Here is a 16,458-nt window from a genome sequence, read left to right as displayed (position 1 = left end):
TCCAGGTAAGATTAATGTGCACGTCTTGAGAAGAGGCTAAGAAAAGCTTATAAGAAGAACTTGGAGACAAACAAGCTAAATTCAGGCCAATAGAGATTGTCAGAATAAGAAATATGGACATTAGGAATAGTTTAGGACTAAAATGTGTTGAAGAAAAATGCTTATGAACTCTCACTTGAAGTGGTTTGAACATCTAATGAGAATGAATTTAGAAAGAATGTCAAGAATAATGTATGAAATAAAATTTGAGGGGAAGAGACCAAGAAAAAGACCATGAAAAAGGTGAGATAAGAGATCTAGAAAAAAAGAAACCTTAACCGGTATAGTAAATTTAGTTGAATCCTTTATCCAAGTGTGTGCAAACAAAGTTTGCGCCTGAAAGTATCTTCAGGACTGGGATAAAGTGGTAAACTATCTCATGGTAAAGTGGTAAACCTATCTCAGTATCTCCCATTATGGGAGATACTGAGATAGGAGTGTTGGTAGCTTGCAAGGAGTTGCCCAGTGTTGTACCACTTTACCCCAGTCCTGAAGATACTTTCAGGTGCAAACTTTGTTTGCACACACTTGGATAAAGGATTAAACTAAATTTATTATAGTCCGACCAAGTGAAAAATAAACTTTCAACATCTTTCTCTAAATCCAGAGTAATTTAATAAAATGGTGGCACACCGGTTGGCAGCTCCTATAGGAGGAGATGACCTTGCTAATACTTCTGCCTGGTATCTCCACTTGGGCCTGGCTCCCACTGAAGAGACCTCAATAAAGGTCAAAACTAGTCTGGGTAGTGGCCCTTCCCTTAATGCATAACATTATACATATCTGCAAAGAGATGTCTTTTGCATTATGGGAGATACTGAGATAGGAGTATTGGTAGCTTGCTCCACCTTTGCAAGGAGTTGCCTGGTGTTGTACCACTTTACCCCAGTCCTGAAAATACTTTCAGGTGTAAACTTTGTTATGTACAGTAATCCCTTGATTAATGCATATTGTTCTGATTAGTGCGTCATTTTTTTTCGATACCCAAATTCGATTAATGCGCCTATATACATCTTAAAAATAAATGTTACAGATTTTAAAAATTTTCTATCTATACATTTTTATGGCTAACTATTTTAAAAAATCACTCACTCATCCTTATGAAGCAGAACAGGAGGAGCTACATTTAAGTGTGTTAAAACATCAAAATTGTAATGGACAAAAAAAAAGGGGGAAAAAAAGTAACATTCTCTTGTGGCATCCTTCTAAGGCTGGATATATGGTAGTCTGTGGCTTGTGTAAAATGGCAGTCTAAATGACAGTCTTCTAAATTTTAGGGAAATTACTGCATTCTTACTTGTTGAGATTTCTGATACTGACTCCAAATACTCTTGGTATTGCAACAACTTCTATGTCATACCATAGTTTTTTTTTTTTTTTTTAATTTAATCTTGTGCAAAGAAGTATCCATCTATGTTCTTCCAGTCTTGAATTGGCATAATGGTGATGTTAATATGTATTTTTTCCTGTTTTTCAAGATAGATGTTAACATATTGTTCTGTCTATCTATCTATCTATCTATCTATAGTAGTCTAATTTGCAGGCACAAGGCACCTTTAAGCACAACCTTCATTCTTCTACATAGCAATTTGTTGAAGAATGAAGGTTGTCCTTAGGCAAATTGATAATGAACTTAATATAATATATTTCATATGTGATTATTATTATCATTAAAAGGGAAACTTTAAGCATCTCAGTAAATTTTTCCTGGCATGAAAATTAAAGCAGTTGGTACATTCTGTATAAAAATTATGTACAGTAATCCCTTGATTAATGCATATTGTTCTGATTAGTGCGTCATTTTTTTTCGATACCCAAATTCGATTAATGCGCCTATATACATCGTAAAAATAAATGTTACAGATTTTAAAAATTTTCTATCTATACATTTTTATGGCTAACTATTTTAAAAAATCACTCACCAGAATGAAATAATTTAGTTACCAATTTAAAACATTTTACAAAGTTATTTTTAATGGCATACTACACAACTTCCATGCATTATGTATACTATGTTCCAAATTTTTACTGCAAAATTTATGTCGTCTGCTATAGTACGCCCACAGATTCGAGACCCTTCGACACTTCTGCACATGCCACAAAAAGGAGAATCCATTCCAATAATAGGGTAATCAATCCGTCTTCTGGGATGAGTTGTTTATTATTACACGTCGAAAAATTAACTTCTCTTTTATGAACATTGTAGTTTTTAAAGTAGTAACTGTTTTTTTTGTACAGTTGGGAAATTTTATCTATAAAGCATGTGATTTCGTGTGTTGACGACCAATTCGTACGTCCTTCATTTCTTTCTCCCCTTCAATGATAACGTCCAAGAGTTAATTAAATTTCATTCTGAAGAATTGAGTGATTCCGACCTGCTAAATTTAGATGCACAGCAGGAAGATCCCGAAGAATGTGAAGAAAATTTAACCACTGATAGTTAGTCAAAAGAGATTTCACAGAAACAGTTTGAAAATATTTTTTGTACAATCGAAGTTTTATACAAAAAAGTTTCAGGGTCAGCCTCTAAGCATTGCTGCTTAGAGGCTGACCCTGATGAAGAGAGAAGCAGTAAAATTTGCAGAAGAGTAGAAGAGGCAATAGGGCCATACTGTTGGTTGTATGAAAAAAAGAAACAAAATGCCTGCCAAACTATGTTAGCTCAATTCTTTGTTAAGAATTAGAATAATAAAATTTTTATTCTGAATACATACTTTTTATTGTCTTTCAGCTCCATGGTTTTCCTTTAACTAGGCCCTGAGACATACCTTAATTCTTTTATAAAAAAAATTAAGTTTTGAGAAATGAATTATACTTTTTCCCATAGGTTATTATATTCGATTAGTGCATTTTCAATTAATGTGCCTGTTTTAAAGATCGTATTAGGCACACTAATCGAGGGATTGCTGTATTAATATTTTGTTGTATGAAAATAATATAATACATTTTAAAGTAAAATTTTTAAACACCTGATTTCATAATTTTATTAAAAAAACTTCTTATTTATTTTATAGATCAAAATATTCTTTAATAGTGAATTTTATTTTTATTTATTTAGAAGTGCAACTGGAATTTTATTGGTGGTTGTTTATCTTTCCTTAAAACATCATATAATGAATCTCATATGGGAATGTTGTTGTATCCTGGAGGGAAAAATCTTAACAAATTGGGTAAGTTCACTGAATAAAATTAACATTTTATTAATAAAATTTGTTAAAAATTTTCTTCTTTAGAATTATATAATTATAGTATAATTAAATCAATATGCAGCTCTTATTAAATATTCTATAATTTTTTTTCCTAAACAAAAAAGAGAGCTATGTAGAAAGTTTTACCCAAGGTAAAACTTTCTACATATTACTCTCATCCTGAGATTTTTATTTTATATGTTATTTAATGAGGTCAAAGCACCTTATGGCAACTTGTTAGGTAAAATATTTATAAACTCTGTATTACTTCACCCTTGGCATTTTTTAGGTATGGCTCCCACTGACGAGAGACCCCAATAAAGGTTGAAACTGGTATGGGTAGTGACCATCACCTTAATGCATAGCATCATACATTTCCATAAGGAAATGTGCTTTGCGTTACGGGAAAATTCTAAGAAAAGTGATCAGAGCTTGCTCCACCTTTACCACAAGTTGCCTAGTGTTGCACTACATGCAGCTGCGAACTTGACTTACTTGTCTGTTTGCTTACTTGGGAAAAAGGATTAAAAAATCCTAGCTTATAAAATTGCTTGGTATCTTTAACAAAAGAAGAGAGCTTTTTTTTTTTTTAACCTGGCACTGGTGAGGTGGGAAAATGTAACAAAAGTGGTAAGGTTGGGTCCCACAGACCCACCCAAATAACGTAGTGTATTATACAAATCCATATCTTTTTAATCAATATTAAATTACGTATTGTTTAAGATTTTTTCTCACAGTCTTGTTCTGTATCACACTCATGGTTACTGACTAATTCTAAATCAATTTCACTATCATCATCTCTGCTAAATGGCTCCTTGTCTGTCAAAGCATCATCTATAAGTTGATGTAACCTCTGTTCTTCCTGCTCAAAAAAAGGATATTATTCTCAAAATACCCTCTAAATATTTACGAAAACGTATTTGCTTATAGTCGGTATGTAAAAATATAGAAGATACAGCAGTAACAATAATATTTTAGTAGGATATACATGAAAATATAATTGCACTTTTGGTAAGGTAGGGTGTGGTGGACCCCAGCACACTTTACACCTCTGCACACTGAACTTGCTTGCGCACAACAGCCTGTCATCTCTGGTGTCGAGTAGCAGGTTATGGGAGGGGAAGCTATACTGAGGCATGATTCACTGTCTTTTTTTTTCGCCTATTATGTCAATCTGGTTCTTATCCAATTTTTCTGCTAGTTCCATTTTTTTTTTTTTTTGCCATTCAGGCTTCTTATTTTGATAGTACTGATTTTGAACTTTGGTGATGTCGAGTTGGGATGTGTTTCATGATTTGTTCCAATAGCTAACTTTTCACTGTTTGCCCTGGTTCCCTGGCAAAAACAATGTTACCTAAAACAGCTGTTTTAGGTAACTAATAACAATTTAATTTCGAAAAATATTTGCACTTAAAAGATTGGTATTCTTTTGTGGAAATCCTTTGTTATGCAGACTTATTCATTATTCAGGTTTTTTTTTTTTTTTTTTTTGTCTAACCAAATATATTTCTTCTAGCACCTTTATTAAAATTAAAAAATGTGATAGATTACAGAAATTCATTGATTGCAACCTTCTATCCACACTAGTATTTATAATATGAAAGTTAATGAATAAATGAATAGAACAGTGAACGATGTTCATCTTTCCATAATCCCAGACCACCAGAAAAAAGACTGTTTATCAGTGCGTTTATGGTTGATTAATACTGAAATTTTTCTAGACCTTTTCTTAGCTGGTTCCCAAGTTGGTCAGTCTTTAGTGCAGTTAAGTATGTATTTGACTGTCCTGAAAACTTGGTTTTTGATCCTGCAAACTAAAATTAGACAACAGTACAAATTAAGATTCAAGATCATGAGATGTAGCTGTCTGCCATACTCTCACTCCCTTCAAAATCATCGATAACCATGAGCTTTTGTGATAGGAGTAGAGACTGGCTGCTCAACAGTTTCCAGAATGCATTTAAACATTTGTATTTTTTATTAATGTAATAACTTAAAACCATCTGACAAAAATGTACTTAAAGTACTACCCTTGCTACATCAAATGTATAGAGACCAAACAAATTGTTATAGTTGAAGGTTTACTATAAAAACTTCTTTTACAATAGTGCAGTGGAAATTTGAGACTTTTTTTTTTTTAGTTATATGTTTTATAGTGAGTGAATTCTCTATAATGGCATTAATGATATTTGTTGTAGTGAAAATTGATTGCAATTCCACTGAATTCAAAAGATTTTTCTTAATGATTTTTTATTTATTTATTTTAATGTAGTTATCAGTTCACTTTGTAAAACAAATGACGAAGACAGAATGCTTGATGTTAACCCTAAATTACAAGTAACCAAACAGTTTAAAGGAAAAACGATACACCAGATTGCTTCAATGTCTGTCTCGAAAAGAGGTAAAAAAGTTAGTTATTTGGGGGTTGACAATTCTGGATTTGATTATATTATGTTATTTAATTGTTGTAAGTAACATCTGTTATAATTAAATTAATAATTATGTATCATTACATAACTGTATGAATTGTATCGGGTTCTGACAATTAAAAAAAGTATTGCCATTTTTGTAATAATTGAAACTTTCATATTAATTAAATTAGGGAAACAAAACACACGTGTTAAAAAGATTATTTTACTGATTAATAATAAAATAATAACTTTACATTTTGACCCCTGTATTGAGGTCATCTTCAGAAGGATACATTCAGAAGTATAAGAACAAGCTACATGCTGTTGCACTCTATACAAGTAAATTACATCTACATTGTTAATTAATCTTTTTTCTTAGCCTGCCCTCTAGTGGGAAAAAAAAGATTTTAAAAAAAAATAAATAAATAAAAATAAAAAAATAAAATAATAAAATAAAATAAAAAAAATTAAAATTAAAATAAAATAAACAAAAATAAAATAAAAACTACAATAAACTCTGCTAAAGTCCTCATGTACTAGGATTCTTCTGGAATTATACAGTTATATTACGATTATCTTCTGGATTTGTACAGGTTGCTATTGAATGTTCAAGGGAAAAAAAAAAAAAAAACACTTCATTAGGTCTTGAGATTTTTCTTTGTGGTTGCTATGAAGGTTGTAGATGGGTCCTCCACTTTCTTGGAATTGTTAGACCATCATTTTTATTCAGATTCGGATCATGTTTGAGCATTTCACATGCTTCCTTGAATTTCCACTCAAACTAGGTTTTGGTGCGGTGTAGGGACTTGGTACCTTTGCAGTCAATTCTGTGGTATGTTTGGAGTGCGTGGTCAGAAAGGCCGGTTTTTCCAAAATGGAGGTATTTTATGTGACGTTTGTGTTCATCCTTTCTGATTGGGATGGTTCGTCCTGTTTCCCCTATGTACGGTATGTTATATGTGCAATCTATTTTGTAAACCCCTGGGTGGGCTAAGTGTGGCAGGGGATCCTTGGAAGAATTGAGTAGGTGTCTTAATTTTGTCGGGGGTTTGAAGGTGGTTTTGATGTTGTATTTGTGTAGTGTTCTGTCTATTTTTTCTGAAATGCCTCTAACATATGGTATAGCAATAGCATTCTTGAAATCTTTTTTGTTATTAGTGGTATCTTTGTGTTAAAAAGATTATTTTACTGATTAATAATAAAATAATAACTTTACGTTTCGACCCCTGTATTGAGGTCATCTTCAGAAGGATACATTCAGAAGTATAAGAACAAGATAAATGCCGTTGCACTCTATACAAGTAAATTACATCTACATTGTTAACTAATCTTTTTTCTTAGCCTGCCCTCTAGTGGAAAAAAAAAAAAAAAAAAGATTTTAAAAAATAAAAAATAAATTGTGCTTCACAAGATCCTCCACAAAGATACCACTAATAACAAAAAAGATTTCAAGAATGCTATTGCTATAACATTAAATAACAAAAAAAAAAGTTTGATGCTGAGCTCTTGAGATTTCTAGATTATGTTGAAATAATTGAAAGTTCCACTATAAAGATCACATTCTTCTAAGATAAAACTTTATTAATTCTACACATCTCTTTTTTGTTTCCCATATCTTTTGTAAACTTCTTCAGAAAAGAAAGTGTTAGATATAAGTTAAATAGCAAAAAAATACTTTACTGTATCAAAGCTGGAATGGAATCAGTGGTTGAAAAATGATGGACATATGATGAACACTTAGCTGAAATGATTATATTTCAAATCATGATATGCATCACATCTAAGGTCAGTGTATGTGAAAATCTTGGTGAGCCATGACCAGACGATACAAGATGCCTTGATTTATATTAATTGCTTAGATATGCATAGCATTTCTAAAGCTTCCGTGATTTCTGACAAAGCAGTTATAATTCACATATAGCATTTATGTTTTATGCCAAACTCTTTATCGGTTGTATGATAGACTGATCCAGATTTGTGTTATTTCTTTATGTGAAATCTTTTGCATGACCTAACATGCTTATCTCTCCAGATTATCATTTTGTTTACATGACATATGTATGCCATATGAAACATCCACTGTTCATGTGGCATATAGAACATATGCCATACAAACAGTGGATTTTTTAAACTTGTGGTTTTTTAAGGAGTGAATGAGGTGGTTTAGGAGGATGTAAAAATCTTGAGATCTTGCATAGTTTGATGAAAGCTACTTTAGTATCATGTCAGAAGTATTTTAGAAATTTTTTCTGTGAGACATGGAGGTTTCTTCCATTGAAATTGGCCCTAATTTTTGACTGCATTTCTTTGAAAACCTTGAAGAAATTTTTAGAAGCTGGGATGTGCTTGATTGCAAAAGAAGCATCAGTTTATACACAAATGAAGTGAACACTGAGTTTCTAAGCGAAGCATATTTGTAGAGACAATATGGCCTACTAGTAGAGAACTGCAGTAGAGATTCCATGCATTGAATTCTGTACAGAAGACTGCTACTTCTCAGCTTAAGATGTAGTCTTCTGTATTAAGCGTGAATTGTGTTGTCTGTGTCCTTCAGTACCTCCTTATGTGGCATTTGCAGAGAAAATGCTATATATGAATGGACATTGATGACAAAATACCTGTAGAAAATTTTGCTTAGAGATGAGAAATATTTCACTTCTCTGGGAAAGTGAATCAGCTGGTCTGAAGATTTAGTGATTGTTCTGAAAATGTGCATCATATTATTAAACATGTCTTTTAATGACTCTCAAGGTAAATTTGTATATAGCTTAATGTTCGATCACATTAACAGATTTTTTTTTTTTTTTTGTCTGAACTAACAGCAACAAAAGAAATGTATCTATCAACTATTTGCAGTGTTTGTACCAGTTCATACCATTTGTAATGGTATGAATATAGATCTTACCCAATCTTCTGATTGGGTAAGATCTATATTATAACCAGATACCTGTTTCCCAAATTTTGTTGCATAGTCTAAAGATAATTTCTGTTCCATTAGGTCCCAGGGTTGTGAGTAGTTCACTTTGTAGAAGATCAAACCTTGGTGTTTTACCCTTCTTGAGTTTTTGCAAAACCCATTCAATTTCTTCTCCTTTAAAATATTGAGTTCTTTTTGTATGAGTTCCTCGTGTCTTTCTTCAAATGAGACAGTAGTGTCTTTATATGATTTTCACAGTAGCTTTGTACATCATTTGTGTCGGTTAAAATTTGGTTGTTTGAATCAGCTATGCTAGAGGTATTTGGTTTCAAGTTTCTAGTTATGAGTTTGATTTTCTTAAATAGATCTTTGGTTTGATTTTTATTACAATGTTCTTCAATTTCTTCACACTGTTTTGGTAAAAACTTGTCTTTGTCTTTCTTGTAGTTTTTTTATAACCTTTTGATAATTCAGAATACTTTTGTGTATCTGTTTCATTAGAAAGTCTAGTTGCCTTGATTTTTCTTCTTTTTTCGATTTGAACCACTATATACTTACCATTATTATTAGCTTTGCCCTTTTCTCCAAATTTTCTCAAAATGTTCCTATATTCCTGGTGGGATTCATTTCCTACTCTGCTGTTCAGATCTCCAACAAGGACCACTTTTTCCATTTCTTTTATGTCAGCTGCCTCTTCTAATGACACATTTTTTTCCTTAGAACTTTCTGTGGGACCATAGGGACAAATAAATTTCATTGTCCATGTCCCAATTTTGAAGTTTGCCTACATAACTCCACTTGAAACTGACTTCCAATCAAGAAGTTTATCTTCATGTTTGGTGTTGAATTTTGCCACTACTCCTTCCTTTTCATAATCATTATTGCCCAAAATATAATATTCTATATTTATTATTTAGTAGAATCTCACCTATTTTAGTCTTCTTTGCTCAGCAATGCCAATTATGTTGGCGCAGTACTTTTCTAGTTCTTCTGCAAGTTCAACTTCCTTCCCATCGATACTACTTATGTTGATGGTTCCTGTCTTCTGTTCTTTTAATTTGGGTTCTTGAATCAGTGATGATGATGATGTGAATCAGTACTGCCAAATTGTTAAATTGTATGTATACTGCATGTAAGAAATCCCTCAAGTAGTTGAAAAAAATCCAGAGCACGTTTTATGCTAACCTTTCATAGGATTTTTCTGTTGTCATTTTTAAAGTGTACAGGCTTTCCTGCAGCAAAAATGCGCAGTTGGAAATACTTAAGTGAATTTACTTGTCTAAAAAAAAATAATAATAATAATAAACTGAAATTTTTTGAGACATTCATTGAAAGATACATTTCATAGTAGCATTTTTGTGTAGTGATACCATTGATTCTCAAAGCAGCTGAACTTTAGAGTTGTTTATTTGGCTTATGTTTCCTGCAGATAGTTTATTTATTGCATTATGTAATTAAGTTTTTGACCATATTGTTCAATTTTTCCAGAGAAAAATGACTGATTAAAACCAAAATTGATGTAACTCCATGAGTTAAGAGATTTTACAAAATACTTTTAAGGGAATTGTTTCAAAAAATTCAGTTCTCTCCTGAGCAGAAAGAGAGAGAGAGAGAGAGAGAGATTCGTATAGACCATAAACTATCCTTTTGCGTGAACATTGTGCATTTATTATTTTCACAAATGCAACCTTTTTTTTATATTTAACTATGGTTAGTTGTATGTGGCATTCCAGTTTAAAAAAAAATAATATTTAAGCAGTGATGTTATTAAATATCAAACAATCTTAGTTAATAACCAGTAATTATTGAATAAATTAAGACAAAGTGTTAAATTTAATATAATCAAAAACAATTTATTATTTTTGTATGGATAAACTTAAATAGCACTTGAAAAAAACATTATCACTGTTAATGTTACTCACCCAAAACATTTGTATCTTTCATTTGTTTTCTTGATTATATTTATTAAATAATGATACGAAAGTAATTGCCACCTTGATTGGAGCACATGCTAGTTCTGCTTCTCTTTTTGGCCTTATTTCTTTATGTGTTTCTTTTTCCCCCACCTCTTCATAATAACATCTGATTATTCTCACTTTTCGACTTGACTTTTACTCAAGGTGGTCTGGAAAGTTGTGATAAACAGTCAGAAAAAAAAATTATGTTAAGACAACTGATATAACACAAGAAAGAACATGCAAGAATATAAGAACATAAGTTACCTTCATAACTCTGCTACTAGTATGTTCTTTCTTGTGGCTACAAGGGTGTGTTGAAAAGTTGTGATAATCACCATGAAGGAATTGAGGTAGAACCATGTAACTTACACATTCTACATATTCCCCATGAAGTGTTATGCACTTGTTGCAACACTATTGCATTATTTGCAATCCTCTGAGAAAAAAAAGTCTTTCCATTATTGCACAAACTAGTCCTCAGCTGCAGATATGACTTCATCATCTGTGGTAAATTTTGTTCCTTTCAAGTGTTTCTTTAAATTTGGGAATAAGAAATAGTCAGATGGAGCCAGGTCTGGCGAATAGGGTGGGTGAGGTAGACATTGAAAGCCCAAGTTGTTTATTGTCTGTTGGGTTTCATGAACAGTATGATCTGGATGCATTGTCCTGCAAAAGCAACACACCTCTGCTCAGTTTCTTGTGGTGTTTTTCCTTCAGTGCCTTTGGAGCTGTTGAATAAACTGCTGCTGTAACAGTTTCACCTTTTTTGATAAGGATTACACCATCCATATTCCAAAAAACAATGTCAAGAACCTTCTTTGCTGACTTTTGGGTTCAGAACTTCTTTGGATGTGGAGAACCTTTGTATCTCCACTGCATTGACTGTTGTTTGGTCTCTGGGTCATAATGATGAAGCCATGTTTCATCAACAGTCACAATATGACCCAAAAAAATTGCACCTGATTTCTCAAAAATGACCCAAAATCCCTTGAGATGACAGCACACATTCTCTCTTTTGATTGGAATTCAAACATTTAGGGACCCACTTCACTGAGAGCTTCTGCATGTCCAGATGTTGGTGGATAATAACCCCTACTCATTTCCTGGATATCCCTAGAGTCTTTGCGATGTTTTTGGCTGGTATTCATCTATCATCAAGGATCATGGCATGCACTGCATTGGTGTTTTCAGGTATGATTGTTGTGGAAGATCTTCCTGACCTGGGGCATCTGTTGGCTCAGGATGTTCAGTTTTAAAATTGGCCACCCATTTGGCAACTTTTGGATATTCTGGGACACAGTCTCCTAAAGTCTCACACAAAGTTTGGTGAATCTCAATTGCAAACTTTTCTTGCTGCACAAAAAACATGATGATGGCCCACATCTCTGTGTCTTTGAATTTCTTCAAAACCTATGACATGTCTTCTTATATATCCTAAAAGAAAAAGAACAAATTATTACATGATGAAATGTGATGAAATATTGTATGATGAAATAGGATTAAAAGGTTTTAAGATATGTTCTTTCTTGTAGCTATATCAGTTGCTTTAATGTCATTTTTGTTCTAGGTGTTTATCAGAACTTTTCAGCCCCCCCCCCCCCTCGTATATCAGTTGCTTTAACACTTTGAGTCCTATCGATGTAAATATCCTATAATCCTATCGATGTAAATATATATCGATATGACTCAAAGTGTTAATATCATTTTAAAGTGATATTAAAATGATATTAAGGGAATTGTTTCAAAAAATTCAAATTTTAAAGATTTCAAGTGATATTAAAGCAACTGATATAACCACAAGAAAGAACATGCTAGGATATCTGCTATTAATATGTTCTTTCTTATACTTATATCAGTTGCTTTAATATCATTTTTGTTCTAGGTGTTTATCAGAACTTTCCAGGACCCCCCCCCCCCCATATATAGATTTTGTATTTCGTAATTTAGCATTACTGTTTATATATAACATATTTTGTAATTTGGTATTAATGTTTGTATAATAACATATAGATTTTTGCTGTGTACGTCAGAATAAAGCATGCCATATATTGGAACTTAAAAACAGCAATGGAGTGATAGCTCCTGAACTCTTAGAAAGCTATACCACATCAGATGCACAGTTATGTGTTAGTATCAGGTAGGATCAATGTATTATATATGTGTGTATGTATTTATTTCTTCCTATTAATTTCTAATTTTTCTTTCTATTAATATATATATATATATATATATATTAATAGAAAGAAGGTTTGTAACCATTCAGCGACAAAAAGTCAAAACAGTTTTTTTTGAAAATAAAAGTATTTCAAACAGTAAATTACACAATAATCACAGTAATTAACTTTAATGAAATGATGTTGATAGGAAAATATGTAGGAATGAGACGATACTTCTTCAAAATTCTGCCAATCGATTCAGAGACGTCAGAAATATAAGGGATTGGAACACTGCAGTCTGTTGAAGAATCCTGAGGTGTTGGAACATAGGAGTCAATTATCTACTGGATTTGATTAGGGTTGTAACCATTAAATTCCATTAACGTTTTGATAGTGAGAGAAGTTAACCACACGGCTGGTCTGGTTGGCCGTGTGGTTAGTGTATCTGCTCTCCAGCCAAAAGGCTGTGGGTTTGAATCCCACCATGGGCATGGATGTTTGTGATTGTATGTGAAAATACGAATGATGGTGGTAGGCAGTAGATGGTGCTGGTGTAGATGATGTGACGGAGATGGAGAGATGTAGAATAGGTGCCCTCCCTCAATGAGTCTTAGGACATCCTAGATGTGTTGTCATAATAATAATAGTGAGAAGTTCTTGTTATAAATGTGAGGGAGAGGAGCACACATTATGTGCTCTATTAATTAATTAAAGACTTGATAACACCAGTTTTTTGAGAGGTGTGATGAACAGACTTTTGATGGATGCATCTGCCAGTAAAGGTAGGTTTTCGATAAGCACTAATTGATAAATTACAGGAGGCTGTGCATGTAAGAAGGCTATCCAAGAATGGTAAACTACCAGCCTTTTCTTTTCCATGGCGAATTGAATGCATGGGTGAAGGCTGTTGATCTTTTGTAGGAAAGTGGTAAATTCATTTTCAAAATGAGGCCAAACAGCAAAGACGTCATCAACATAATGAAACGAATGAGAGGTTGGGGATGAATGGATAAGAACAAGGTATCTTCCAGATGGTTCAAAAAATAGTTTGCCAATGGTGGAGACAGAGGGTTACCCATGTCAGTGCCTTAAACTTTTCTATAGATCTTGTTTTTCCAGCTGAAATGTTCTGATTCTATAACAAATTCAAAATATCTTTGCAATATCAGGAGGGTAATCATCATATAGTACATTAACAGTGTCATATAATGGAATGTTGGTAAAGAGGGAAACAGTGTCAAAGCTGACTAACAAATCTGACTCTTGTATCTGAATATTTGAATGTCCTTGTTTTCTCAAGAAAATGTGTGAAATGCTTTATGAATGATCTGGATTGTCCAGTATGGGCAATATGGTTAATAAATGTGACAGAAATTTAGCAATTCTATAGGTGGGAGAGTAAATACAATTCATGATGGGTCTTACTGGATAACCTTCTTTATATGATCTCCCAAAAATTCATAAAGAAGGTTATCCAGTAAGCCCCATCGTGAATTGTATTGACTCTCCCACTTATAGAATTGCTAAATTTCTGTCACATTTATTAACCATATTGCCCATACTGGACAATCCAGATCATTCATAAAGCATTTCACACATTTTCTTGAGAAAACAAGGACATTCAAATATTCAGATACAATAGTCAGATTTGTTAACTGGACAATCCAGATCATTCAAGAATTCCACATATTATGTGGAATTCCACTCTGCTGACACATTCCTAGATGCTAACAATGTCAAGTTCTTTCCTAATATCCTCATTTTTAAGCATCGATATCATTGATACCATCTGTTCACATCATTAATCCTTATCACAACTCTCATATCTGTGGTTTCTAGTCTTTGGTCAAGTGTTTTATTTCTAATCCAGCTCTCAGATCCATATGCTAAAATTGGTTTGAACACTGTCTTGTATGCAGCTAATTTAGTGTTTGACTAATTTCTTTCTTATTCCATATAAATTTATTCAGTTGACTTCCTACTTCATCTTAATCTGTACCTAGGATCCAACAAAATGGCGCAGCCGACAGGATTTGATTTCACTAAAATAGATTGTAATATTAAGTATTAAAATTTGTAATAGTAAAGGAATTTGAAGGTAAATTGAGTGAATCAAGTGAATTGGTTGTAAACTAGAATCAGGCAAACATAGAAGTTATTTTAGAATTCTAATTTTTTTAAAGTTGTTGTTAATAGAATAATATGGCTGTTTCATCGAGTTCTAAAATGGAAGATAGTGAATTTTTTCGTACAGTGAACCCACAACAGGTTTTTCCCCAGTTTTCAGGTGAAGAATCAGATAATGTACTGTTTTTTTTTTTTTACTTATGTTGAAAAACTTAGAGAAATAGCAAATTGGATGGATTTTTAACTGTTAATTTTACTCAGAAGTAAATTAATAGGCAAGGCTAAAGCATATTTTAACTCATCTCCAATTCTCAAGGATACATTTGATTATCAAATATTTAAGGACAATCTTATTTCTCAGTTCCCAAAATTAAGAAGTATTGGCCCAAATTTATGGAAGTTACAGAGAGTTTTACAAAAAGATAAAGAAACTGTTACTGATTTTCACAATCGTTTGTTGACACTAGCCAACAGTTTAAATGTGACTAATGAGGATAAACCACACTTAGATTGGGCTGTATTCCAACAATTTAGACAAGGTGTTAGGCTGAGAAACTTTAAGAGAAACAGCTTATAAGAAGAAAATTTCCACCTTAGAAGAGTGTCTCAAAAGTGTCAAGGAAAAAGAACAAATGTTAGGAGATCTTTATCCCTCAACCAGTGTAGGTCTTGTAAATGTTGTAAATAAGACTGGTTGTTCCTTGAACCAATCTAAAGTTGAAAAGAACAATAAGGATGGAAAGGGAAAGAATATTGGAGAAAATCCAAGTATTAATTGCATAACTAAAGGTAAAGAGCAATTTGACAAAAGGCTGATGACAGAAGTGAAAACCCTAATTCACCAGGAAGTAAATAGGTTAAATCAGCCAATAATGGATAGTCTTAATGAGGTTGTGAGACAAGTATCAGCTATTACTTTGAAGTCTGAAGAAAACCAAAACCCCACAACTGATAAAATTAATGAGAGATAATTAAACATGAAGTGGAAAAACAAAATCAACCCATTTTAGCTAGTCTAGATAAGGTAATTCAAGGGCTAGATAATGTCAAACAACAGATGTCTATTATCCCTCAATCTAAGACAGAGACAAAACAAAGAGATCCTCCAAAATGTTATAATTGCAAGAAAGTTGGACATGGTACAATAACCATCTTTATCTATTCGACATCCTAGGAACACAAAATTGTTAACTGCTTCCATTTTCTCCCCATCTACTTCAAAATCATTAAGTTCACGTGTTGCCATTTCTTAAACTTAACCTCAAAAAAACTTTTGTCTTTTTGAGGTTAAGTTTAAGACCATATTTAGCACTTTCTTCTTTAACTTTCATAATAAGTTCCTTCAAATCTTCTTTGCATTCTGCTAGCAAGGTGTATCATCTGCATACCTAAAATTATTAATATTTTTTCCACCAATTTTAATTCCAACTGAAGACTCCTCCAGCCCTGCCATTCTTAAAATGTATTCGCTGTACAAGTTAAACAGGTGTGGAGAAAAAATACATCCTTATCACACCCCTTTACCTATTGTGAAATACTCAGTTTCTCCAAGATCTGTTCAGACAGTAGCTTCTTGTTCATAATAAAAATTCCTTAGAAGGATAATGAAATGCTCTGGGACTCCCATTGTTCTTAACACATTCCACAGTTTCACATGATCTC

General features: G+C 32.6%; 1 protein-coding gene across 1 annotated transcript in view; it reads left to right on the top strand.

The window, feature by feature from the left end:
* Positions 1–16,458, top strand: part of LOC150092983 (uncharacterized) — a 157,903-nt gene that overhangs the window by 41,888 nt on the left and 99,557 nt on the right. The window contains exons 5-7 of the mRNA XM_090413750.1: positions 3,098–3,209; positions 5,500–5,628; positions 12,524–12,650. Coding sequence (XP_090269876.1) covers positions 3,098–3,209; positions 5,500–5,628; positions 12,524–12,650 — 368 coding nt within the window. The remainder of the gene's footprint in view (positions 1–3,097; positions 3,210–5,499; positions 5,629–12,523; positions 12,651–16,458) is intronic.

This window comes from Typopeltis vanoorti, chromosome 24, assembly GCF_054136105.1.
Source record: "Typopeltis vanoorti isolate ZY-2024b chromosome 24, IOZ_Tvanoo_1.0, whole genome shotgun sequence".
NCBI classification, from domain to species: Eukaryota; Metazoa; Arthropoda; class Arachnida; order Uropygi; family Thelyphonidae; genus Typopeltis; species Typopeltis vanoorti.
Note: the sequence above shows the minus strand (reverse complement) of the source record. Positions and strands in the feature narration are given on the sequence as shown.